The sequence below is a fragment of the Protopterus annectens genome, chromosome 16.part0, assembly GCF_019279795.1.
Source record: "Protopterus annectens isolate FY-2018-M chromosome 16.part0, PAN1.0, whole genome shotgun sequence".
Taxonomy (NCBI): domain Eukaryota; kingdom Metazoa; phylum Chordata; order Ceratodontiformes; family Protopteridae; genus Protopterus; species Protopterus annectens.
Window position 1 is genome coordinate 389,622,149 of NC_056750.1, and position 27,225 is coordinate 389,649,373.

At 43.6% G+C, this 27,225-nt stretch overlaps 1 protein-coding gene across 3 annotated transcripts in view; it reads right to left on the reverse strand.

Moving 5' to 3' along the window:
* Positions 1–27,225, reverse strand: part of FPGS (folylpolyglutamate synthase) — a 1,649,361-nt gene that overhangs the window by 1,035,649 nt on the left and 586,487 nt on the right. For all 3 annotated transcript variants that reach the window (XM_044058278.1, XM_044058279.1, XM_044058280.1), the window contains exon 5: positions 6,480–6,594. In XM_044058278.1, coding sequence (XP_043914213.1) covers positions 6,480–6,594 — 115 coding nt within the window. The remainder of the gene's footprint in view (positions 1–6,479; positions 6,595–27,225) is intronic.

Consider the following 27,225-nt stretch of genomic DNA (forward strand, 5'->3'; position numbering starts at 1 on the left):
GCTGGCCGACCGGCACTTGCGAACTGCTTCTGACACCGCGCAGCAAGAAAGACTGAAGAAAATGCCGTCGGCTGGTTCCTTTATACCCCTGCCGCACTGACGTCAGGGAAGAAGCAACGACAACAGACGCCGGACCTAGACTTTGGAATTCGGCCGACCGAGGACCCGCCTGACGGCAGGAGAACCCATCTGTTATGACTGCAGCTGTATGCACAATGAACATTCCATATCGTGTTTTATTCTAATTTGAAAATGAACATGGCATTCATTCATTCGTTAATCTGGAAGGTGCTAGGTGGGCAAGCCCAGAGACTATTTTCAGTCTCAATCCCCATTACGGCAGTAAATATTTAAAGACATTTAGTAGAGACAAAACAGAACTGAAAAATTATTGTGAAATAAACATTTTATGGTAAAAATCAGTAAATCAAACTGTAAAACTTGGTGAAATAAACAATCGTGTATGTATAACTAATAGCAAAAAGCGAGAATAGTGCACATCTTTCTGCCTGAGAAAGAAGAGTTAACCTTTCATTCACTGATCATATGCCTATAACATGGCAGTGCCACAGCCCACTGCAGCATGCCTTTACCAAACTGTTCCAAAGTTTTCATCTGTGCAATGCAGCACAAAAATAAACCTCCTTGACTAAAGGGAAAATTTCTGTCACTCCTGTTGATGTATATGAAAATCCATGCATTCATGCTTTACCGAAGGCCAACTACAAGATACCAGACCATTAAGTACAGTTTTGTACCTACCATAAATGTAGATGTTCGAGTGTTCACCCTGCTGCAGTCATCACACTTGGGTTATCCTGTCGTTAGGCGGTCCCACAGTCGGCCGGATTTCCAAAGTCTTGGTTCGACGTTGGTTACTGTCGCCTCATCCCTGATGTCAGTGTGCCAGGAGTACATATATTGCAACTGATGCCATTTTCTTCAGTTTGTCTTGCCCCAGATGTCAGGTGCCCCCAAAAAGGTGACCAAAATTAGTACCAAATGGTGTGAACACTGTACAAACACAAAATCCCTTCAGCTATAAGCAAATACATCAGTAAGGCATAGCAGAGATTTAGCCAGTAGATCAGAGGGGTTGGAGGGAGGGTAACCTGGACTGCAGCAGGGTGAACACTCTAACATCTACATTTATGGTAGGTACAAAACTGTACTATGTTCATCGTGTTACCCTGCTGCAGTCATCACACTTGGGTTGAGTCCCAAAGCTAAGGTAGGGTGGAGGAATCATAGAGGGTTAGTGGAGGCAATGAGGCCCTGCAGAACTGCAGTGGCGAAGCCCGCCCTGGACTTAGAATAAAGAGGTAAGTGATAGTGTTTGGTGAAGGTGTGTACAGAACTCCAAGTTGCAGCTTCTAAAATTTCCTTGGTAGGAACCCCCCTGAGAAAGGCTGTAGAGGTGGCTGTTGCCCTGGTAGAGTGGGATCTAATGGTAGGAGGGACTGGTTTCCCATGATGGGTATAACAGAACCGTATGCAATGGCCTATCCATTTAGAAATGGTTTGTTTGGCTATAGCCCTCCCTTGAGAAGCTGTAGCATAGGATACAAAGAGCTGGTCAGTTTTTCTGAAAGCCTTAGTTTTGTCCAAGTAGTAATGAAGATGCCTGTGAATGTCCAAGGAATGCAGGAGTCTCTCACCTTTGTTCTGTGGATTGGGGAAGAAAGTGGGTAGGTGGATGGTTTGATTTAAAGCTACACTGGAAACCACCTTAGGCATGAAGGAAGGATTAGTTCGTAGAGAAACTCTGTCTTGATGAAAAATGAGGAAAGGTTCCACTGCCATTAGTGCCTGTAATTCTGAGACTCTCCTAGCAGAAGTTATTGCCAGGAGCAGGGCAGTCTTCCAAGACAGGAACTGAAGGTCTGCAGAGAAAGCTGGTTCAAAGGGAGGTAACGTTAGTTTTTCCAGAACAAAGTTGAGGTCCCATGTTGGTGTAGGACCTCTTCTAGGTTGTCTAATGTTTTTTGCCCCTCTGAGGAACTGTCTTAGAAGAGGATGTGAACATAAAGGTGGATTCGTGTCGTAGTGAGCAGAAATAGCTGAAACGTGGATTTTAATTGAGGAGAAGGAAAGTCCTTTGTGCAACATCTCAGCTAAATACTGCAGAATGTGAGGCATATGAGGCTGAGTTGTGTCTTGGCCTTTAGCTTGGTTCCAGGCAGAAAACCTTTTCCATTTGTCCGAGTAAGCCTTCCTGGTGCTTGGCCTTCTGGCTTCCAGAATAACATCCAGAACTGCTTGTGAAAGAGGGGCTGGTTGGATGTTTAATAGATTTGCCATGCAGCCAGGTTTAAGGTTTTTAGCTGGCTGTGTAGAATCTGTTTGTTTTGCTGCATGAGTAAATGAGGTATTTGAGGCAATATCCATGGTGGGCTGTGAGCCATATTCTTCAATAGCGGGTACCAGTGCTGGCGTGGCCAGTCTGGGGCTATGAGAATGAGTCGAGGTTTCTCCTTTTTGACCTTCAAAAGAACCTTTGTGAGAATTGGTAATGGAGGAAAGGCATATGCTGTCAGGTTTTTCCAACTGAAGGAGAGAGTGTCCACTTTCCAAGCTTGATGGTGGAATGTCCTTGTGCAAAATTTTGTCAGTTGGTAGTTTTGGGGACTGGCAAACAGGTCTATATTCGGAAGGCCCCTTTGAGTTATCATTGTAAATATTTGTGGGTCTAGTTTCCACTCGTGGGGATCTTTGATGTTTCTGCTTAGGTCGTCTGCCAATATGTTTTTCTGTCCTGGCAGGAATTGAGCTTGTAACTGGACTTGGTAGGCCAGAGCTGTGTTCCATAAGATTACTGCTTGCCTGCAAAGAGGGTAGGAATGTGTGCCCCCTTGTTTATGTACCACATTACTGTGGTGTTGTCCGTCTTTATTGCAAGTTGTCCTGGATGTAGTAGATCCTTGAAGGTTGTCAGAGCTTTCTGTACAGCTAGCATCTCTTTTTGATTTATGTGCAGATTTCTTTGATCTGCAGTCCATAGGCCTTGAATGCATTGCCCTGCCATGTGTGCCCCCCAGGCATAGTCTGAAGCATCTGTTGTGATAGTTTGCCTGGTTGGGTGCAAGGTGAAAGGCTGACCCTTGTTGAGGTGACATGCCTGTGACCACCATAGAAATTCCTGTTGAAGGCAGGGAATGAGAGATATCACTGTGTCCAAGCTGTGGCTGTGTTGAGACCATATGCTTTTTAGGTACCACTGTAATTTCCTCATATGCAGTTTTGTAAATGGTATTATCAGAATGCAAGATGCCATGAAGCCCAAAGCCTGCAGAATTTTTCTTGCAGTTAACTGGGTCATGTTGCCATTGTCTTGAAATACTGAGTCAGTTGTAGTTTCTTGCCTGGTGTAAGATAAGCCTTCTGGGCCGTTGTGTCCAAGCTGGCACCCAGGAATGTCATTTTTTGTGAGGGTACTAGTTTTGACTTCTTTTCGTTTACTGTGTACCCCAGACAATTTAGTAGATGCTTCACAAAAGCCAGATGATGTAAAAGAATGTCTTTTCCTTTCTGCTTGGATAAGGCAGTCATCCGGGTATGGATATATTTGAATTCCTCATTGTCTGCAGAATGCAATTACTGGTGCCAGGCATTTTGTGAAAAGTCTGGGCGCAGTAGATAAGCCAAAGGGAAGTGCAGAGAACTGATAATGGGTTGAACCTGCAATGAAACGGAGGCATCTTCAGCAACTTTGTCTGATAGGGACATGCAGGTATGCCTCCTTGAGGTCCAACGTTACCAGCCATGCTTCCTTGCCCAACATGGGAAGTAGCTGCTGTAGTGTTAGCATCTTGAATTTTGGAACTTGTAAGTAAGTGTTTAGATTTGAAAGGTCCAGAATTGGACTCCAAGCATTGTCCTTTCTGGGTACTAGAAAGAGCCTTGAGTAAAATCCTTGGCCTTGCTCTTGAGTCGGTACCCGTTGAATGGCTCTCATGGTTATGAGAGCTGTAATTTGTTTTTGAGCATCTGCCCTTTGATTTTGTGGCAGGTTTGGCATTCCTCTTTTCATTGGCAAGGTGTGAAAGTAGAATCTGTATCCTCGTAAAATTATGTCTACGACCCATTTGTCCTTTGTGACCATGTGCCAGTTGTCTACAAAAAGTGCTAGTTTTCCCCCCAAGGGGGCTGACAAAAGAGTTTTGTTTGGCCAGCTGAGGTGCAAGTCATTGAGTTTGCCTTCTGGTGGGTTGAGATCTGTCTTCTCCTCCCTTCTGGGTTGGAGTGCCCCATTGGCGAGGTTTATATTGGGCTTGTGATTGTCCTCTGCCCCTTGGGCGCCTGTATTTACCCCTCTGAGGTCTGTCAGTGGCTGGAAAGGACCAATTTTTTGTTGGCCAGTTTCTGCTGAAGCGAGGGGGTTGTACCTGTAGGAAATCTTTGACTGTCTGCATTGATTTCGCCTTATCTTCCATTTTTTTTAAAACTTCTTCTGCTTTAACTCCAAAAAGAACATCCTGCTGTAAGGAAGCATCTAGTAGTTTTGCTTTAACATGATCAGGCAGACTTTGTTCCTTTAACCAGGCATGCCTACGTATAACTGATCCAGGCCTCCAAAGAATCAAACCCACATTGTAAGGTATGTTTGCCAACCTGCTCGATGGCGTGCAACAAATCCTGCACTTCTTTCAATTCAGATTGTTGAGGAAGGGAGGTTATCTTTTGTTTTAACTGAGAGATTAGAAATTGCTGATACTTAAGCATATGAAATTGACAATTAAGTGCTCTCATAGCTAATGTGGCTGAGGTGCAAACCTTTTTCCCCCACCTGTCTAGTGCTCTTGAGTCCCTCTCAGAAGGCACTGGGTTTTTAGCCATGGAAGCCTTAGCCCCCTTGGGACCCTGGGAGATGGTCTCTGGGTCAGCTACTGGGCTTTTGTAAAGAAATTTGTGGGAATCAGGTACTCTGTAGTATCTGTCAGGCTTAGCCGGAGCAGGAGGTAGAGTCTGGGTTGAAACTAGATTCTAAATAGACATCATCTACAATGTCCAAAACAGGTGGGATGGCTAGAAATGTGTGTTAGGAGAGTAAAAGAAACTCTCTGAGCCTTTTCTTGGAGTCGGAATAAACCTGACCTTCCCAGTGAAAATGTTCCCTCATAGTGTGTAAAGTTTCCCCAAAAGAGTAGTCTTCAGGAGGGGAAGCTGAGGGAATAGAGTCCTAAGCATCAGAATCTTCATAAGGAGAGTAGAAATAGTCTTGGTCCTCAGAGGAATTTGAAGAAATAGACAGTTGCTCAGAAGAAGCAGACTCTTCCTCTAGTCTAGGCCTTTTGTCAGGAGGAGGCTGTGAACACCTGATAAGAGAAATCAAATCTTCAGCCATTTTGAGCATCGGTTTCTTAGGCATAGGTTCTTGAACAGGAGACTGAAGTGTAGTCTTTTTAGATTTAGAAGGAGTCTTCGACTTAGAAAACGTTTTGACTGTGAGAGTAGTCGGTCTGAAAATGCCTTCAGAAACCGATGGTGTTTCAGAAGCACCAACGTCCTTAGAAGGTAAATCGTCGGAAGGGCCTGAAGTAAAAGGCTGCGTCGGCCTAGTACATTCCGTCAAAATATCCGTAGCGGTCTCAGGTTCCAGAACTGCGGTAGTCAGGGGCTGCGTCGGAGCCTCACTGATAAACGGAGAACCAGAAACCAGATCAACCGAGGCCTCGGAATCGGACTTAGGCCTGGGCTGTCTGTCCTTGTCCCTGTGCTTTTTGTGCACGCCGGTAGTCGGTAGCTCCGACGGCATGTTATAGTTAAATTTTCTAACAAAATATAGTGTCGTGCGAAATCAAATCGTCTTTTAATGGTACGCTTACTAAACCTAGCACAAAAATGACAAGAAGTGACGTCGTGATCAGGGCCTAGGCAAGGTATGCAATAAGAAAGAAAATCCTTATGAGGTAATTGCTTCCCACAAGAAATACAACTGTTAACTTTTTCTGACATCGATCTAAGGCAAGAAAAATTTCCCCAACGGGGTACTTAGCTTTATAGAAGACTTCGGTCTGAAATTCAAATTCGACAATCTCAGGAGTCGGCCGACCGGCACTTGCGAATTGCTTCTGCTTCGGGCACCACGCGGCAAGAAAGACTGAAGAAAATGGAGTCGGTTGCATGTACCCCTGGCGCACTGACGTCAGGGATGAGGCGACAGCAACCAACGTCGGACCAAGACTTTGGAAATCCGGCCGACTGCGGGACCGCCTGACGACAGGATAACCCAAGTGTGATGACTGCAGCAGAGTAACACGATGAACATCTTCTCTTAACACAGCATGGCAATAGTACTACTACACAAAACACAATGACAACCTAATATCCAGAGCAGTTGGCACCATGTGTACTTCTCATAACATGTTATCTACAAGATAAGTGTTGAAACTTCAAATTTTAGACAGCTGTATCTCCACAAACTATCTTACAGACCTGATACCAACATGTACACCTTATGTACAAGTGAAAGCAGCTACCTTGGTTTCTTCCAGCCGGTTGTAGACTTGCCAGAAATATTTGGTAAAGAGCTCTTTGCTGAGAGACTGTCCATTTATTCGAATTCTTTCCCTCACTTGTACAAGATGCGGAGAACTGTTAGAAGGGAAAAAGTTATAAAGATTACATAGGTGCTAGGAGGGAACTGCATTTTAATCAATACCAAGTCAAAGTGCAGGCTGTTAATATTTTATGCCATCAAGTGGAGAAATCAGTTCAAAGGCTACTGACAAGTGCAAGATCCTGTTTTACAACTGCATCACTTAAGTGAATTCTACTAAATATTTTAGACTGTCTAGCTTGCTAGGAATCTTTTTCTTTCAGCTTTTCCCGGTTAGAGGTCGCCACAGTGGATCACCTCTCTGCTCGTGACTGGCAGTAGAGTTTTACAGTGTCGAGTTGCCAGCCCGACGCCCAACCTTCCACAGAAGGCACACACACGCACACACTCACATCTAGGGCCAATTTAGAGTGTTCAATCCACCTACAGCATATGTCTTTAGAATGTGGGAGGAAACCGGAGCACCCTGAGGAATCCCACGTGACCACAGGGAGGACATGCAGACTTCACACAGAAGGCACCCCAAGCTGAGGATCGAACCGGAGAACCTCTTGTTGTGAGGCCGCAACGCTAAAGCACAGTTTTGTACCTACCATAAATGTAGATGTTAGAGTGTCTTCACTGCTGCAGTCATTACACTTGGGTTATCCTGCCATCAGGCGGTCCCGCAGTCGGCCAGAGTTCCAAAGCCTTGATCCGGCGTCGACTGCTATCGCTTCTTCCCTGACGTCAGTGCGCCAGGGGTATACAAGATGCAGCCGACGCCATTTTCTTCAGTTTTTCTTGCCCCAGATGTCAGGTGCCCCAAATAGGTAGGCAATACATATTGCTAATAAAACATACAACAAGGTAAAAGAAAACCTTCAGTTACCAGCAAATACACCACATAGGTAGTATAGGGTAGAAAGGTATAGATTAGTCCCAGCTAAGAAAGAGAGGATGGCGGGTGGGTAACCAGGACTGCAGCATTGAAGACACTCGAACATCTACATTTATGGTAGGTACAAAACTGTACTATGTTCATCGTGTTTCACTGCTGCAGTCATTACACTTGGGTTGAATCCCAAAGCTGAGTTAGGGTGGCTGGTTCTAGAGAGAATTTGGGGTGGCTAAGAGGCCCTGCAGCACTGCAGTGGCAAAGCCAGCTCTGGATCTAGACTAAAGAGGCAAGTGATAATGCTTAGTAAAGGTGTGCACTGAACTCCAAGTTGCAGCTTCCAAGATATCTTTGGTAGGTACTCCCCTAAGGAAGGCAGTTGAAGTGGCTGTTGCCCTGATGGAATGTGGCCTAATATTACTAGGTACAGGTTTCCCACGCTGTGTGTAGCAGAACTGGATACAGTGTTCTATCCACTTTGAAATGGTCTGCTTTGAAATAGCCTTACCCTGTGATCCTGCAGCATATGCTACAAACAACTGCTCAGTTTTTCTGAAAGCTTTTGTTTTGTCCAAGTAGAAACGTAATTGCCTATGTATGTCCAAGGAATGCAGAAGTCTCTCCCCTTTATTCTGGGGATTTGGATAAAAAGTTGGCAAGTGAATAGTTTGGTTAAGAGCCACACTGGATACCACCTTAGGCATAAATGAAGGATTTGTTCGTAAAGAAACCATGTCTTGGTGAAAAATGATGAAAGGCTCCACTGCCATTAGTGCCTGTAACTCTAAGACTCTTCGTGCTGAGGTTATTGCCAGAAGCAGAGCAGTTTTCCATGATACATGTTTTAATTCTGCTGAATTGGCTGGCTCAAAAGGAGGTAAGGTTAGTTTTTCAAAGACAAAATTGAGGTCCCAAGTTGGTGTTGGTGCTCTCCGGGGCGGTCTTATGTTTTTAGCCCCTCTGAGGTACTGTTTTAGTAAAGGATGACAGAAAATAGGAGGATCTGTGTTGTAATGAGCCGAGATGGCAGAGGCGTGGATCTTAATGGATGAAAAGGATAGTCCTTTGTCCAGCATCTCAGTTAAGTATTGTAATATCCGAGGAATAATTGGGACAAGAGGATCAAAGCTTTGAGCCTGGTTCCAGGCACAGAATCTCTTCCACTATTCTGAATAAGATTTCCTGGTGCTAGGCCTCCTGGCCTCCAAAATGACATCCATAACAGCTTTAGACAGAGGTGATGTCTGCTTGACTAATGAATCTGCCATGCAGCCAGGTTTAAGGTTTTGCGCTGACTGTGCAGGATCTGATTGTTTTGTTGGGTCAGAAGGTGCGGAGTTTGAGGTAAAATCCATGGTGGGCCTTGAGCTAAGTTCTTTAAGATTGAGTACCAGTGCTGGCGTGGTCAGTCTGGGGCAATCAGGATCATCTGTGGTTTTTTTGTCTGCCTTTTAGGAGTACCTTTGAAAGGAGTGGCAGTGGTGGGAAGGCATAAACTTTTAGGCTTTTCCAGCTGAACGAGAGAGCATGCACCTTCCATGCTTGTGTGTGATAAGTCCTTGTGCAGAATTTTTGTAGTTAGCAATTCTTTGAGAGGTAAGAGATTCTTGTTTCCCCACATGCATGCATGCTGAAATACTTGGGGATTTTTTACCATGAGGATCCATCCATTTTGCTTGCCGCGAAGCCGTGTAAGTTTTTTTTTTCCTGGGCAGGAATTGTGCTTGAATCTGATGATGAATCTGGCTAGAGTGTCCTGTGTCCCACAAGGTCATGACTTGTAAGAATGAAGATAAGATGCTTGTTTATGTACCACATTAAACAACATAACTGTTGTGTCTGTGTTATAGTAAGTTGCCTTGGATGCAGAAGGGTCCTTGAAAGCTGTTAGGGCATTTTGTACAGCCGACATCTATTTTTGATTGATGTGAAGATGCATTTGGTCTGTGGTCCACTTGCCCTAAATACATTTTCCTGCCATGTGTGCTCCCCAGGCGTAATCCGAAGCATCTGTTGTTAGTGTCTGCCTGGCTGTGGGTAGAGTGAAAGGCTGTCCCTTGTAGAGGTGACATGCCTGTGCCCACCATCGAAACTCCTGTTGTAGGCAGGGAATTAGTGGTATTACTGCTTCCAAACTGCAACAGTGTTGAGTCCACACACTTTTTAGGTACCATTGCAATTTCCTCATATGCAGTCTGGCATATGGAATTAGTAGTATGCAGGATGCCATGAATCCCAAGGCCTGCAGAATTTTTCTTTCAGGGAGTTGGGTCTTTGTTGCCATCAATTGAAAGTACTGAGTCAGTTGTCCTTGCTTGTCTGGCGTGAGATAAGCCATCTGGGCCATAGTATTTAAGCCGGCACCCAGGAATATTATCTCTTGTGAGGGGACTAGGTTTGACTTCTTTTCGTTTACTGTGTACCCTAGGCAAATTAGCAACCTTTTTACCAACGCCATATGCTTTAGAAGAATGTCCTTGCTCTCTGCTTGAATACGGCAGTCGTCCAGGTATGGATATATTTGAATTCCTTTTTGTCTGCAAAATGCAATTACTAGTGCCAGGCACTTTGTGAAGATCCTGGGCCCAGTAGATAAGCCAAAGGGCAGTGCAGAGAATTGGTAATGCACTGAACTAGCTATGAATCTGAGGTATCTTCTGCAATTTTGTCTGATAGGGACATGCAGGTATGCCTCTCAGGTCCAAAGTAACAAGCCAAACCTTCTTGCCCAGCATGGGAAGAAGCTGCTGTAGTGTCAACATTTTGAATTTCAGAACATCCAGGTAAGTATTTAGAGTAGAGAGGTCTAGTATGGGTCTCCAGGCTTTGTCCTTTCTGGGGACCAGATAAAGTCTTGAGTAAAATCCTTGTCCTTGTTCCTGTTGTGGCACTTTTTGAATAGCTCTCATGTCCATGAGGGCTGCAATTTGTTTTTGTGCCTCTGCCCATTGATTTTGTGGCAGGTCTGGCATTCATTTTAGCCTTGGTAGAGTGTGAAAGTGGAACCTGTAACCTTGAGAGACAATATTCAGAACCCATTTGTCTTGGGTGATTATATGCCAATTTTGAGAAAAAAGTGCAAATGTTCCCCCATAAGGGAGCTGCCAAAAGGTAAGTGCTTGGTATTCAAAGGGGGAAGTCATTGGGACTGTTTCCTGTAAGGTTGTGACTTGTCTTCACCTCATTTTGGGGTTGAAACACCCCACTGTCGTGGTCTGTAAGAGCCTTAGGGCTGAGATCTGCCTCTTGGGCATCTGTATCTGCCTCTTTGTGTTCTGTCTGACACTGGAAAGGACCAATTCTTTGAAGGCCAATTTCTGCTAAATCTAGGTGGCTGTACCTGTAAGAAATCCTTCACCGTTTGCATAGATTTTGCCTTATCCTCTATTTTCTTTAATACCTCTTCTGCCTTAACACCAAATAAAATATCCTGCTGTAACGGAGCATCCAATAATTTAGCCTTAACATGATCAGGTAAACCTTGTTCTTTTAACCAAGCATGCCTTCGAATCACAGATCCTGTAACAGCTTCTCTACAAGAAGCCTCTAATGAATCAAAACCACATTGCAGAGTATGTTTGCCCACTTGTTCAGGTGCATGCAATAACTCCTGCATTTCCTTATAGTCAGGTTGTTCTGAACTTGTAATCATTTTCTGCTTTAACAGAGACATTAAATATTGTTGGTATTTAAGCATGTGAAACTGGCAATTTAAAGCTCTCACTGCTAAAGTTGCAGAAGTGTAAACTTTCTTCCCCCATCTGTCTAATGCTCTGGAATCCCTGTCAGAGTGAACTGGATTCTTAGCCGGGGAAGCCTTTACCCCTTTGGGACCCTGGGAAATAGTTTCTGGGTCAGCAACACGGTTTTTATAAAGAAATTTGTGAGAGTCAGGGACTCTGTAGTACCTGTCTGGCTTGACTGGAGCAGGGGGCAAAGAATCAGGATTTAAACTGGATTCAGAGAACACATCATCCACAATATCTAACACTGGTGGAATAGCAAGGAGTCTGTGCTGAGGTAATAAAAGGAAATCTCTCAGCCTTTTCTTGGATTCTGAGTAATCCTGGCCATCCCAATGGAAATGCTCCCTCATGGTATGTAAAGTTTCCCCAAAAGAATAATCCTCTGGAGGAGAGGCTGAAGGAATTGATTCTTCAGCATCAGAGTCCTCATAGGGGGGTAAAGAGTATTCCTGGTCTGAAGAGGAATTAGAGTAAATGGAAACCTGGTCAGAGGAATCAGTCTGTATCCTGCCTAGGCCTTTTATCAGGAGGGGGATGGGTACCCCTAATCAGAGTAATTAAGCCTTCGGCCATTTTGAGCATCTGTTTTTTAGGCATGGAGGCCTGTCCAGGTGAATGCTGTACTTGCTTCTTTGTCTTTAATGGAGTTTTAGACTTGACTGTAGTTTTTATGGTAATCTGTGAAGGTCTGAAAACACCCTCAGAAGCCGATGCCTGCTCAGCGGCTCCAGACCCATCTGAAGGGTTAGCTTCCGTAGGGCCAACACCTTGAGTATCCAGAGGCCTAGACATCTCCACGTGGGAGTCGGAGGCGGCCTGTGGCTATGATGTAGCGGGTGTCAGGGTCTGCGAAAGGGCCTCACTGAGAACCGGTGACTGGCCTAGAAGAGGCTTCATCATCAGTTTTGGGCCTCGGATGCCTGTCCTTATCCTTGTCTTTGCGTTTTTTGTGTACTTCGGTTGTCGGTTGTTCCGACGGCATGGTATAATTAAACCTTCATCCAAAGTAATGGCGTGCAAAATCAAACCGACGTTTAATAGTGCGTTTGTTAAATCTAGCACAAAACCGACAACTAGTGGCGTTGTGTTCCGGGCCTAGGCATGGAATACAGTAAGAATGGAATACAGTAAGAATGAAAATCCTTATGAGGTATTTGCTTCCCACAAGAAATACAATTATTAACTTTTACTGACATCGGTCTGAGGCAAGAAAAAGTTTCCCCAACAGGGTACCTAGCTTTATTGAAGACTTTGGTTCTGAAAATTCAAATTGAAACTCTCAGGAGTCAGCCGGCTGGCACTTGCGAACTGCTTTTGCTTCGGGCACTGCGCAGCAAGAAAGACTGAAGAAAATGGCGTCGGCTGCATCTTATGTACCCCTGGCGCACTGACATCAGACAAGAAGCGACAGCAACTGATGCCGGACCAAGACTTTGGAACTCTGGCCGACAGTGGGACCACCTGACGGCAGGATAACCCAAGTGTAATGACTGCTGAACATCTGCTGCACCACCGCGGCTGCCTGTCTAGCTTGTTAGGAATAGTAAATCAAATTCACAATGCAAAACCAAAAAGTGCAAGCGTTCAGACACAACACAGTCACACAAACATCTTTATCATCATTCATAGATAAACCAGTGATATACCAAATGACTATGCTAACTTGTTTTCAAGCTCAGCACTCTGTCAGAAAGCTAACAAACAGAAATAAAACCTAATGCTATGCTACTGAAACATATCAACGAGAAAGGCCACCAGCTCTTAGGAGTAGAATAATGCAGGAAGTGAAGTGAATTAAAAGCTTGCATGCCATTAAAAAGCAAAAACATTCAAGAAAATGTGTAAATAGCATGGTGACTGTGAAAAAGAAAGTGGGGATTCACATTTATACTGATCCTTAACATCTGAAAAATCCACTGAGATGTAAAGAATACCAGAGTTTTAGCAGATAAAACTAAACGAACAAGCATAAGGAAGGTACATACACTTCAGACTTCTATTTGACATTTCATCAGCATCAGAAGAGTTCCAAAGAGGCGTTTTAAAGGTACATGAAACTTTGAATGTGTTGCAAGCATAGTCGATAACATATTATGGGACCAAAATGACAACAATGTAATAAAACACTGACAAAACTGCTGAAGACTAAGACAGCTTTAACTACAAGTTAAATGAGAAAAGCATAAAACAAAGCTGATGAGTCTGAAATGCAGAGAACAATTTCAAACATCAGGGGGAATAAAGCCTAATACAGAAAAGAAGCAACTATGCAAGAACCAAAGCCTGAAGAGAAGCATGCGGTTACATGGGGCTTCTACAGTGTGCTGCAAAGTCTGCACCCAATATGTCTGAAATAACTATTACCTCTATGAAAACTGTTGCAGCAACAGCCTGGAATGAATTTATAAACAGAAAAGGGATTCTAAAACTTCCCAATAAACTAGTTACAGATGCACCAACATTAAAATATTTTGATGTCAATAAGCCAGTTATGCTACAAATAGATGGTTATTGGAAAGCTACAGCAGCTGTGATACTAAAGAAAACAAACCACTTTTCTACTATTCAAGAGTATTTACAAATGCAAAAAGCAGACAGTCTCAGTTAGAAATGAACAGTTAACTTGCACCCTAAAAAGAAAAGTCCCAAAAAAAATAAAACTACCAACATGTACAATATATACAACAAATATATGTACAATAATATATATGCAATATAACTCACCTACACAACACCCTAAAACACAGAGGAAGAGGGGGGAGTAGGAATTGCTGCAGCAATGGAATCCTCGGTCTACATTGCTGGTAGGTACAAACTATACTATGTTCTTCGCTTTTCCATTGCTGCAGTCCTGACTATTGGGTAGAATCCCAAAGCAGAGGTAAGGAGGCTGGCAAAATAAAAGGAGACTACAACATGCCTTGGGCAACAACAAAAAAACCAGCACAGCTGTATAGAAGTGAATGGGAAGTTAGAATGCTTAGAGAAGGTGATGATGTAGAACCAAGTAGCTGCTTTCCAAAATAAAATATATTAGTTACCCATAGGGGAAATGTTTGTGAAGTGGCAGTAGCCCTGAGTGGGAATGAGGCCTAATCCCAGCTGAATCTCCTTGCCATGATGGGGCTCTACTGCCCTGGGCCTGCAACTCTCCCTGCAGAAGTAATAGCCAACAGAAAAAGCAGAAATGCAGTCCTTCTTGACAGAATTCAGCAGTAGCTGCAGGCAAAAAGTAGCTGCTGCAGTTTTTTTCCACACCCAACACTCCATCCCAGCAGTAGGATACAAAGCAGGCGGGGGGTCTTATATTCTTTGCCCTCTAAGAAACTGCCAAAGGTGGATGAACCGTGATAGTGAGCTGAATGAATCTTAATGGAAGAGAAGGACAAACCTTTGTCCAATAATAATCAGTAAGATATTGAAGAGCCACACTCAAATTATTGGCAAGAAATCACCAAATTCTTACTGTACTCCAAAATAAAAATCTCTTCCATTTTTTTCATCCTTGGCCTGTCTTGTCTGACCTTTAATAGTACCTGGAAGAAGAGGCAGAGGTGGAAAGGCATACACATGAAGGTTTTTCCAACTGAAAGACGCTTAGCGCAGTCTCCCAAAAAATTGCCTGCTGCATAGAGGATAAGAATGTGTGTCCCCCTTGTTGATGTACCACATGACAGTTGTGTTGTCTGTTAGAATCATCAACACCTGCCCTGGAAGTAACTCCCTGAAAGCCAGTAATGCAAACGGACTGCTAACATCTCCTTCATGTTGATATGTAGATGCTGTAGTCTGGCAGGCCACTTGTCTTTATCCCACTTTCCATTTAGATGTGGCTTCCTCATATTGGGAAGCACCAGAGCGCAGCATAATGCAGTTTGGCTCTAGGATGCCACCTTTGTTTGCTTGAAGTGCCTCTTTTGTGATGAGATAGTTGACAGTCCATGGTGACTGAAATGAGATCTTTGATCTGTTTAATTGTATTCTCTGAGGGTGTCTTCAGTTTAGTATAGGGTCTCAGAGGCTACTGAGGGTCTCTCACAGGACTTTAGCACACTCTTCAATAAATTTTTTGAGCCCGGACTGTGCCAAGTTCTAATCCACCTTTGCAGAGGTCTTTCTCCTCTGCTTATTGAAGAGACATATAGAAGGAATCTGGGCTTTTCTTGGGCCAAGATCATCACAGCAAGTGAGGCAGGATAGAGACAGATTCTTGAAAGATTGCAGGTATGGCTTCAGCACTAGCCAGAACACTCACTTATGACTCTGTTTAAGTAAGATTCCAAAGGAGCCTTATCAGAGGGAGCCTGCAAAGGCAACCCATAAACACTTGAATGCTGCATTACCTGATCTTTAGGCACACAAGGTAAGCAGTTGTGAGAGTGCAAAAAAAATTAACTTGGCAGTTCCCAAACTTTGGTTGAAGCAACAAACAGGAATGTCTCAGAAATAAATCCATCCAATTCTCCGTGTTCCCCAACCTCCCGTTAAGGAACTTGGCGGGTATAACGGAGAGGCCAGGATTCTTTTTAATAGAGGAACAGCTTCAGAGCCTATCTGATGTGAACTGAGAACTTTCTGGAAATACTTTTTTTTGTGGAGAGGGAGCGTCTGGCATGTGAAGGGGGGAAAAGCTTCTATTAAAATAAAATTGAGTAACGTGAAATTTGATAACACTGTTTTATAAAGTTAACAGCTGAAATCCCACAGTTGAAAAGAAAGAGTCTTCTTCTTCGGATCAAAGCAAGGCAGGGAATCTGAAGTCAGCTGAAGTGAAGGCAGCTGGAGTCATTTGGTTTGTTCTGAAAACCTACTCCTACCACCCCTAGACAGGCCTAAACCTGTTCCTGGGCCCTGTTTACCTTCACGCCTGCCCCTACCACCCTTCTACTACCTAATCCTAGCCTGGGAAGCATAAACCTTCATAAGCCACACTTGACGAGCCAATTTTCTACTATTTCTTTTCCCCTTTACCTTAAAAACTCTGCAATTGCAAATAGACTTAGCTTTCCTCCCCATCCTTAGCAATTCTTAAAAAGTTCTTCAAACAGGCGCACTAACCAACACTCTATGCTCCAAGGAGCACAAACTCCAACAGTCTCCTTCAACCAGGCATGCACAGCATCCTTAAACCACAGAACCCTGCAGGCTTACCTGCTTGTACAGACCACAGCAGCAATTCCAAATTGCATTTAACCATTACCCAGAATACCCACCCCAAAGACACATGAATCCAACAATGACTCTCACTCTCCACCTTCAATACCTTGTCCAAACATCCAATCTGATTAATTAAGGAGAATAATGAATATTTCAATTTTCTTGAATTTTACATTGTGAAACTCTCATTTTTAAGTGGACCAAGTATAGGCTTTCCCCCTATCAAAGCCCTTGCCTAACACCTCTTGAACCCTAGAACAATACACCTTCCTTAACCTTGAGAAATAGTTTAGTAACCTTTGCCCTTTCCGCCCTAGGACTTTTAAAGTTATGTTATGAGCTACCTTTAATCACCTAGGCAGCAGCAGGGAGCAAAGGAGAACAGAGTCAGGTTCAGTCAACCTCTGAGAAAGCACCTTCCAAACATCTCAGAGGAGGAGCCAATACAGACAGCAGCTTCTAAAAGCCTATATGTCCCAAAGCCTCAAATTATTCCTGTCCTCCCTCATATCTTGGCTAATCCTGGCCTTCAGAGTGAAATGCTGAGAGAAAATAAAAGGAGAAGTCTGAAAGCGAGGAAGATTCTGTAGGAGAGCATCAGAATTAGGATCATCCACATGCGAATCAGAATCCTGCTAATCTTGAAAGACATATCTTCTCCACAGAACATGCCTCAAAACTATCACACTGCTCTACCTCTAATCATAGGGCAGGCCACCTATCAGCATCTCTTGTCAATCTAAATCAGAGTTTTCAGCATAATGTCCATAGGTACAGAACCCGGCTGTTTCGAAGAACCCCCCCTTGAAATGAGGACTGAAGCCTCACTAAGAGAGGCTCTCAAAACCCAGAGGGGAAGGAGACCTTTGGGAAGAGAGGGAAGAACAGTCACCAGAGAAGCCCCTCCTGAGAAGGCCCAGCCATCCTGTACTCCTGAGAAGGCACATCCTGTAATAGTAAAGGACTCTCCTCAAAACCTCTGGCTCCACTGAAAAACTAAAGAACCCACCACCGACTGCCGGGTTCATCAACCCTAGACTTCGTGTTTTGTCCTTGTTCCTTTGGTTTTGTTTGCCGGAGCATCCGACGCAGGAATACGGACGCAACGCCGGCATTTTACAATTACCTTCCACAGTCTAACCCCTGGTACAGTCAGTTGTTGTTAAAATAGTGCGTTCGTGCGCAACCAACAGCACAAACAGGCAACCAACACACGTAACACACACTGCGAGTAGGTGGTATAGGTATATATCTCCTCTAAATTATCTATACAAGACCATTTTTCTGACATTCACTTTTTACTGCATCCGGTAAAAAAAAGAGGGCAAGAAAAACCAAAATACTTAGCCAACTCTGTTTCTTTGGTCGGTCGCTCCGGTTAATATTTCAGAACGCCAACCTGCACCAAAAAAACTTTTTCTGCTGCGACCACATGCGGCAAAAGAGAGGATATGCGTCCGTGGGTCATGCGCGAGTACCCCTGACGTGACGCGTCAGTCTACGCGTCCCTGACCGACGCCAGCCTATCTCTGTTATTCGGGCCGACTGACGCCGGCGCTATACCAATAGTAGTCAGGACTGCAGCAATGGAAAACGAAGAACATCAATAATGTATACATACAGCAAATGTCTTGAGTAAATATGTGGGAAAGACATTCTAGTGGAAACATCACAAACTCTTGCAAAAACCATATCTGTTAAGTATTTCTACAAGACACTTCAAAGAATACAGAGAATGTTACTTAACTTACTGAAGTATAACTGAAAAATATAGGTCACTCAAAAAATATGCATTCTAGATACACCAAGTGCTTTACCCTTAACACAGAAGTATAAAGTGGCATAGGAACAAGAAATTCTGTATACAATTCCACTTACCAATGACAGATGAAAAAACATAAAATTGTAAACATGTACTGACACAGACTTAGAACTGCAGTTACTGGAAGATGTTAAAATTAGAGGTCGGCCTGATCAAAAATAGTCAGAAAGAAGATAAATCCACACAATTTATTTTCTGGGGGAAAAAAGTCATGCAGAATGATTGTTATAATAAGTTGGCAAAATAACTGAGCATAGTCAGCTGAGAAGACAAAATTCTTTACAGGATACAATATGCATCTGAGAGAATAGTGATGTGCAAAGAAAAAAAACAAGGCAGATAATGGACTGGCGAAAAAATTTGGTTCAATTAAAGGAAGTAGTGCACAGCTTTGAATCGGCAAAGTATGCTGTAATGGGCGACTGTCACTTAGGTTCATAGGTAGATACTAGGCTATCTGCCCTAGGGCATTTATAAGCCTACCCAGAGTGTATTTGGCTTCCGCCTCCCTATTAGATTAGCCTACTGTGCCTCTGTAAAGTAGGTCACAGAAAGTACCCTTTTAAGATTAGTTTACTGTGCCTCTGTCTAGCAGGGACACAGGAGAGATTCCAGGGGTGAATTTGCGAATTCCCATCCACTTGTCCAAATTTCGCTTGAAGAGGGTCAGCGAGGGGCTATGTCTAACATGAATTGGGATTCTATTCCAGAGTGAGGGGAGCCTCTGGGAAATGAATCTGTCCCTCCAGCATGTTCTATTTATTTTTGTGCTGAGGTTTAGGTCCCTGGAGCGTGTAGCTCTAAGGGACTTGGATTTTTTGAGGTGGAGCATGTCCATTAATTCTGGGTTTGACATGGCTTTGTATGTCAGGCATAGATCGCCTCTGAGTAGGCGGTAAGCAACTGAGTAGAGCTGGAGTTTCTTTAGTCGGGCTGCAGAGGACATCTGTTTGTAGACCATGATCCTCTTGGTGAGGTACTTTTGGGGTCTCTCCAGTTGCTGCAGGTGTCGGGTAAGGTACATCCCAAAAGGGGCACTGTATTCAATTATGGGCCTGATGAGGGACGAGTAGAGGGGCACAATGACCTCTCGATCTAGATGCGAACCCTTTCGTGATAAGGTGGGCTATACAGAAGGTCTTTCTAACCACTTTGGCAATGTGATTATCAAAGGAGAGATTACTATCTACGTTGGTCCCCAAATCTCTAGTTATTTCTTCCGTACTTAATGGATTACCACCTATGTGGCAATTTGTGGGCACCTTGTTTTTCCCAAAGGGGATGACTATGCACTTTTTAGCATTTAGCTTGAGGCCGTGGCTCTGGCACCAAGCATCCGTCTCTGTGAGACCCTTTTGGAGGATGCTTGCGTCAGCTGGAGATTCGATTATGGCCCCCAGTTTGCAGTCATTTGCGAACTTTGTCAGCCATAATCCCCCTGTGTTAGCCTGAACCTCAGAGAAGTATATACCGAACAAGAGAGGTCCCAGAACTGAGCCTTGTGGGATGCCACTTGTAACTGGTTTGGATTCGGACATGGCACTTGCGATTCTGACCATGTGGGTTCTATCTCTGAGCCAGTTTGCAACCCATCTTGTGATATAGGGGTTGATATTTAAGCTGGTAAGCTTATTTATGATGCCCGAGTGGGGTACTGTGTCGAAGGCTTTTGTGAGGTCCAGGTAGGCTGTGTGGACTACCTTGACCTCATCTATAGCTTTGGTAACTGTTTCAAAGAAATCAACTAGGTTTAAGAGGCAAGATCTGCCCTTAACAAAGCCGAATTGGGTAGGGTCCAGTGTCTGGAGGCTCCCAATGTCTTTGTTTATGAGTTCCATGATAATACGCTCCATAGCTTTACTGACCAGACTAGTCAGGATAATGGGGCGATAAGTTTCCGGGGTCCGTTGTGGCACCACCTTTGTGGAGTGGGACCACTGTAGCTGTACACCATTCTTTGGGTACATATCCTGTAGTAAGGCTAAGTTTGAACAGTGACTTAATGTGAGGGTTCAGTTCTTCTTGGAGCTCGTGGTAAGACACAGCCTGGGACACCATCCGGTCCCATAGATGCTGTGTTTCTTGCTTTGGAGAGGGCAGCTTTCACCTGTGCATCTGTGATGTCAGGGAGGTTACATTCAGTTGGGATAGGCATTTGCTCCTTTGGGGGGAAAGGGGGGAGTTTGTGTTGAATCTGTCTGCCAGGATGTTGGCTATGTCTGTAGGTTCGTTTTATTTTGTAACTATTTTCTGTTATATTTGGGTGAATGACAACTTACTCTAAGGCCAAGGTTAAAGAAAAGGTTAAAAGTCAATTTAATTGAAATTCAATTTCAGTGAATGTTGCATGCATGCATACATACAGTTCAGCAATGCAGAAGATGGAATATGTGCAAAGTATGAAGATGGTTTAGAAGGTGCTTGGATTTTTCTATACATAACCACTGCTGATGTGGTTTATATATACACCATGGCAAGAATTCCCTGTACAGGTTCATAGGTGAATAATAGGCTAACGACCACTGGGGCTTTTGTAAACCTAGCCATGCAAGCCAAATGCATTCTACATATTACCGTGCCTTAGAAGTTATTTTAAGGGGGTCTATGTTAGTTAGGGCATGACTTAGCTGTCATTCTCCAACAGAGACAGAGGGATTAGAGCAGAGGTGAATTTATTTCCTATACACTGTTCCAGGATGTGCTAGAAAAGGGTTAGAGAAGGGCATCTTCCTCACATGGATGAAAAGTCTATTCCAGAAAACTAGGCTTCTCCGAAATACATAACTGCTCCCGACCCCATACGCCCAATTTAACTTGCAAGCAAACTTTAAATCCTTAGCTCTAGTAGACATACAAAAGGGTCCATCAGAGCAGGATCTAAAGAAGTCATGCATGCCAGGCATAAACTGCCTCACAGCTGTCTGTAGAAACCGAATACACAGATAGGGTTTTGAAGCACTCTGCACAAGACATTGTGTTTGCACCTTGCATTCTTTTTGTGTTCCACTTGTAGTACATGTCCAATCTGGTACATACCAAAGGGGGTATTTTACTCAATAACGAGACTAATGAGGGCTGAGTACAGCGGCATGATGGCTTCCATAGACCTATATGCCAAGCCTTAACCAATAAGCTGAGTAACAAAGAAGGACTTTCTTACTACCTGGTTGAAAGTCAGGTTACTATCTACACAAGTCCCTAAATCCCGGACTACTGGTTTATTTTAGAGATGTTTTTTCAATTAAGTAGTTTCACAGGATGGCCAACTACCCTGAAAGTACTATTATGCATTCCTTGGGACTTATTTTTAAGCTGCAGCATTGGCCCCAGTCATATTTCTACACAGCTGTGCAAGTGTGGAATTAGTTTAAATAAGGGGGTGTGGGTTGTTTAACCGCCGCCCCAAAAGTTGTTTTGAAAAGTTTTCCCTTTGTGTTTTTGACTGTACCATGTTTCAGTTAATTTGAATTGGAATAAAATATTGTTACAATGAAACTGACTTCAACCATACTGATTAAACAAAATTGGCAGTTCAACCAGCTGTCATAAAATCGACACAACAATCCAGAGCAAATATTAGCAGACACACTTCATAGTCTTTCTAGCAGTGAAGAGCATCCTCATCTGTGAAGCTAACTGGGCACAGACTTGTTCAAATTAAAAGGTCATATTTTATCATAAATATAGGACTGTTACTCTAATTTCTCTTGCAGTAATCAAGTTGATAGGCACAGTAAGTACAAGCATCGTCACTGCACTGAAGTCAACATTACTGAGACTGCACACCTGAAAATGTCGTACATGACAGATGTTTGCGATGCAAAGAACAAGACTGCAGAAGACCTGTGCAAAAATGAAAAATTCAGTCTGCATTTACATATTTCGGCTGTATTACTAGTGTCTCAAAATCAGTACAAACTAAATCAGTATGACGGCATGTATAGACCACCATCAGATTTACAGTCTGAATACATAGACTACAACAGCTGTTGATGAAGTAGTTTGTCAAACAGTCAAACCAAGATCCTGAGTTGATCATGGGGAAGAAGGAAAGTTGAAAAGCAGGTAAAACAAGCACACAAATTCAAAAAAGAGCAGCTAGATCTATCACAACCAGTACTGTTGCAAGAAAACAAAAGAATGTATAAACTGGTAGCTGAGGGCTATAGAGATGGGCTCCCAAGACATGGCTACAAGTAAAGATATACTGAGCAAGAGCTGTCCAAAAATGAAATACAGCAGTTCACAGGCAGCAGCAACAACTTAAACATCTAGAAGGTCCCTGAAAAAGCAAGACAAACGCATAGACGAACAGTTACTCATGGAATACTATGGACTGATAGGTGCCTTTTCAATGTCTTTTGAAAAGATACAATTGTTTTTCCAAATTTTAAATTTAGATTCTCCAAGACAGACTTAACATACAGTTAAGTTTAATTTTATTTGGAAGGGGGTCCTATGCCACTTGGATAACTGGTTGCTGCCCCATGTTCCTCCTCAATCTCCATTTTCCCTGTCCTGTATAACCTACTAAAACTTTTTAAGACTTTGTACAGGCAGAAAGGAGAGAACTCCTACCATTTTTGCCATGTCATACAGTGGCATGAGATTTTCACTATGAGCACTATAGTCTCCGCTGTGACAGGTATGTGACAAAGTTGGGTGTACAATGATGGTGATGGGGAGCCACCCCTACCACAAAATGACATACCCTTCTAATGTCTGTCCACCCAACAATTCTGACAATGGCTCCTCAGCATGGTCCTGCTCTGTCCTCCAATTCTTGCAACACAGCTAAGCCCCCACCTCGTTTACATTGCTTCCCCTGAAAGAGACAAGCAGGTGGTGCCTCATTTATTACTTTCCCCTATCAGTTCCTACAGTGTCCAGGCCTGTAACTGAACCCAGCTCATTTGGGTCAAACTCCAGGGATTCATCACTCTGTTCCACTGCACGTACCAACAAAAGAACAGTCTATTTGTAAAACAAATATAGTTAAGTGCTTTTGTTCATTAGAACATCATCAGAACTACTGGACTGAAATGACCTTTGACATTAAAAACTAACTGCACATTATGGGAGAAAAAATGTTAACCAATCATAAATCTGAAAATGCTCAGTCAATATTCTACTTGCCTACTGCACTGTTTAAAGTAATACGGACTGTGTCACATGGTGTCTACGATACAAGAAGGCTAGTGAAGTGTACAGATACAAACCTCCTACTCCTCAGGTAGTCAGATGACTTCAACTGCACAGAGGTGTATAAAGAACCCACTGGTAATGTGCCATGACAAGCACAAACAGAGTTTTCACTTTAAAGCTAATTAAACTCATCTCCCATACTTCCTTCAGATTAAAGAAAGACAAAAACCTGAACGAAGAGAAAAAAAAAAAGTACAGTTGTGCACCTACCATAAATGTAGATGTTCGAGTGTATTCACTGTTGCAGTCATTACACTTGGGTTATCCTGCTGGCAGGCTACCTGCAGTTGGCCTGAATTCCAAAGTCTTGGTCCGGCGTCGGCTGCTGTCGCCTCTTCCCTGACGTCAGTGCACCAGGGGTATAAAAGATGCAGCAGACGCCATTTTCTTCAGTTTTTATTGCCCCAGATGTCAGGTGCCCGAAAAAGGGTAGGCTAAAAATTATGCCAATAAAAAAGCATGCACTAACATAAACATTACCTTCCTCTACAAGCAAATACACCACATAGGTTGTATAGAAAAGAGAAGTACAGATAAGTCCCAGCAAAGAAAGTGGGATGGTGGGAGGGTAACCTGGACTGCAACAGTGAATACACTCAAACATCTACATTTATGGTAGGTACACAACTGTACTATGTTCATCGTGTTTCACTGTTGCAGTCATTACACTTGGGTTGAATCCCAAAGCTGAGGTTGGGTGGCTGGGCCTAAATAGAATTAGGAGTGGTTATGAGGCCCTGCAGAACTACAGTGGCAAAGCCTGCTCTGGATTTAGAGTAGAGAGCTAAGTGGTAGTGCTTGGTAAAAGTGTGCACTGAACTCCAAGTTGCAGCCTCTAAAATGTCTTTGATTGGTACTCCTCTGAGGAAGGCTGCTGAAGTGGCTGCTGCTCTGGTTGAATGTGGTCTAATGCCCTTAAGCACTGATTTGCCATGTTGTGCATAGCAGAAATGAACACATTGACCTATCCATTTTGAAATAGTCTGCTTAGAGATAGCATTTCCTTGGGATCCTGCAGCATATGCCACTAAGAGCTGCTCAGTCTTTCTGAAAGCTTTAGTTCTGTCCAAGTAGAAGCGTAGCTGCCTGTGTATGTCCAAAGAATGTAGGAGTCTCTCACCCTTATTCTGTGGGTTTGGATAAAAGGTAGGCAAGTGAATGGTTTGGTTAAGGGCCACACTGGACACTACCTTAGGCATAAATGTCGGGTTCGTCCTCAGAGAAACCCTGTCTGGATGGAAAATGATAAAAGGTTCCACAGCCATGAGTGCCTGTAACTCTGAGACTCATCTTGCAGAGGTTATTGCTAGGAGCAGAGCTGTTTTCCATGATAAAAACTTTATCTCAACTCTATTGGCTGGCTCAAATGGCGGTTGTGTGAGTTTTTCCAAGGCATAGTTGAGGTCCCATGCAGGTATTGGTGCTGTCCTTGGGGGTCTTAAATTTTTGGCCCCTCTGAAGTACTGCCTTAGCAATAGATGAGAAAAAAAGAGGTGGTTCTGTATTGTAATGAGCTGAAATGGCAGAGGCATGGATTTTAATTGATGAAAAGGATAGGCCTTTGTTCAACATCTCAGTTAGGTATTGCAAAATCTGAGGAATATTTGGTACAACCGTGTTAATTCCTTGTGCCTGGTTCCAAACGCAGAATCTCTTCCATTTTTCTGCATAAGATTTTCTGTACTCGGCCTCCTGGCCTCCAAAATAACATCCATCACTGCTTTAGAGAGAGGTGTGTTCTGAACGGCTATATTATCCGCCATGCTGCCAGATTTAGGGTCCTGAGATGGCTGTGTAGGATCAGATTGTTTTGTTGGGTCAGTAAGTGAGGAATTAGAGGTAATGTCCAGGCTGGGCCTTGAGACAAGCTCTTTAGGATTGGGTACCAGTGCTGGCGGGGCCAGTCTGGGGCAATCAGAATAATTTTTGGCTTCTCTTGTCTGACCTTTAGGAGTACCTTGGGGAGGAGAGGCAGAGGAGGAAAGGGATAAATTGTTAGGGTTTCCCAGCTGAATGATAGAGCACCCACTTTCCATGCTTGCTTGTGATAAGTCCTTGTGTAGAACCTCTGTAGTTGGCAGTTGTGGGGGGAGGCAAATAGATTATGTCTAGGCATCCCCATTCCTTTGTTATCATGCTGAAGACTTGTGGATCCAGTTTCTACTTGTGGGGATCCATGAGGTTTCTGCTTAATTCGTTTGCCAGAGTATTTATCTTTCCTGGCAGGAATTGTGCTTGCAGGTGTACTTGATAATTCAATGCTGTATCCTACAAAGTCATGGCTTGTCTGCAGAGGGGGTAGGAATGTGTGCCTCCCTGCTTGTTTATGTACCACATGACTGTAGTATTGTCCGTCCTTATCAGTAATTGTTCTGGATGAAGTAGATGCTTGAAAGCTGTCAGGGCATTCTAAACAGCTAGCATCTCTTTTTGATTGATATGAAGATGCCTTTGGCTTGTGGGTCATGTGCCCTGAATACATTTTCCTGCCGTGTGGGCTCCACAGGCATAATCTGATGCATCTGTTGTTATTGCCTGTCTGGCTGTGGGTTGGTTGAATGGCTGTCCCTTGTTGTGGTGGCAGGCCTGTACCCACCATCGAAACTCCTGTTGCAGGCATGGAAGGAGGGTAATTAATGTTTCCAGGTTGTGGCAATGTTGAGTCCAAACACTTTTTAGATACCATTGTAATTTCCTCATATGCAGTCTGGCATATGAAATTAGTAGAATACAGGATGCCATGAAGCCCAAAGCCTGCAGAATTTGTCTTGCAGATAAGTGGGTCTTTGTTGCCAACATTTTGAAGTAAGAAGTCAGTTGCCTTTGTTTGTCTGGCGTGAGATAAGCCATCTGGGCAATTGTATTTAAGCTTGCACCCAAGAATATTATCTCTTGAGAGGGTACTAGTTTTGATTTCTTTTCGTTTACTGTGTACCCTAGGCAAATTAATAATCTTTTTACAAACGTCAGATGTTTTAGTAAAATGTCCTTGTTCTCTGCTTGAATAAGGCAGTCGTCCAAATAAGGATGTATTTGAATTCCTCTTTGTCTGCAAAATGCAATTACTGGTGCCAGGCATTTTGTGAAGACCCTGGGCGCAGTAGATAAGCGAAAGGGCAGTGCAGAGAATTGGTAGTGCATTGAGCCAGCTATGAATCTGAGGTATCTTCTGCAAGATTGTCTGATTGGTACATGCAGGTATGCCTCTTTTAGGTCCAAAGTTACAAGCCAAGCCTTCTTGCCCAGCATGGGCAGAAGCTGCTGCAGCGTCAACATTTTGAATTTTGGAACGTCCAGAAAAGTATTTAGAGTAGACAGGTCCAGTATTGGTCTCCAGGCTTTGTCCTTTCTGGGTACCAAGAAAAGTCTTGAGTAAAATCTATGCCCCTGCTCTTGCTGTGGTACTTGCTGAATAGATCTCATGTCCATGAGGGATGAAACTTGTTTATGCGCCTCTGCCCATTGATTGTATGGCAGGTCTGGCATACCTTTTGTCCTTGGCAGGGTGTGAAAGTGGAACCTGTAGCCCTGGGACACTATATTCAAGACCCATTTGTCCTCGGTGATCCTGTGCCAATTCTGAGAAAAAAGTGCTAGTTTTCCCCACAAGGGGGCTGCCAAAGAATAAGTGCTTGGTGCTGGCAGAGGAAAGTCATTGGGACTGTTTCCTGTATGGCTGTGATTTGTCTTCTCCGCTTTTGGGGGTAGAAGTGCCCCACTGTTTAGGCCTGTATGAGCCCTGGGGCAGGGGTCTGCCTCTGGGCGTCTGTACCTGCCTCTTTGTGGCCTGTCTGACACTGGAAAGGACCAATTCTTTGTAGGCCAGTTCCTGCTAAATCTGGGTGGCTGTACCTGTAAG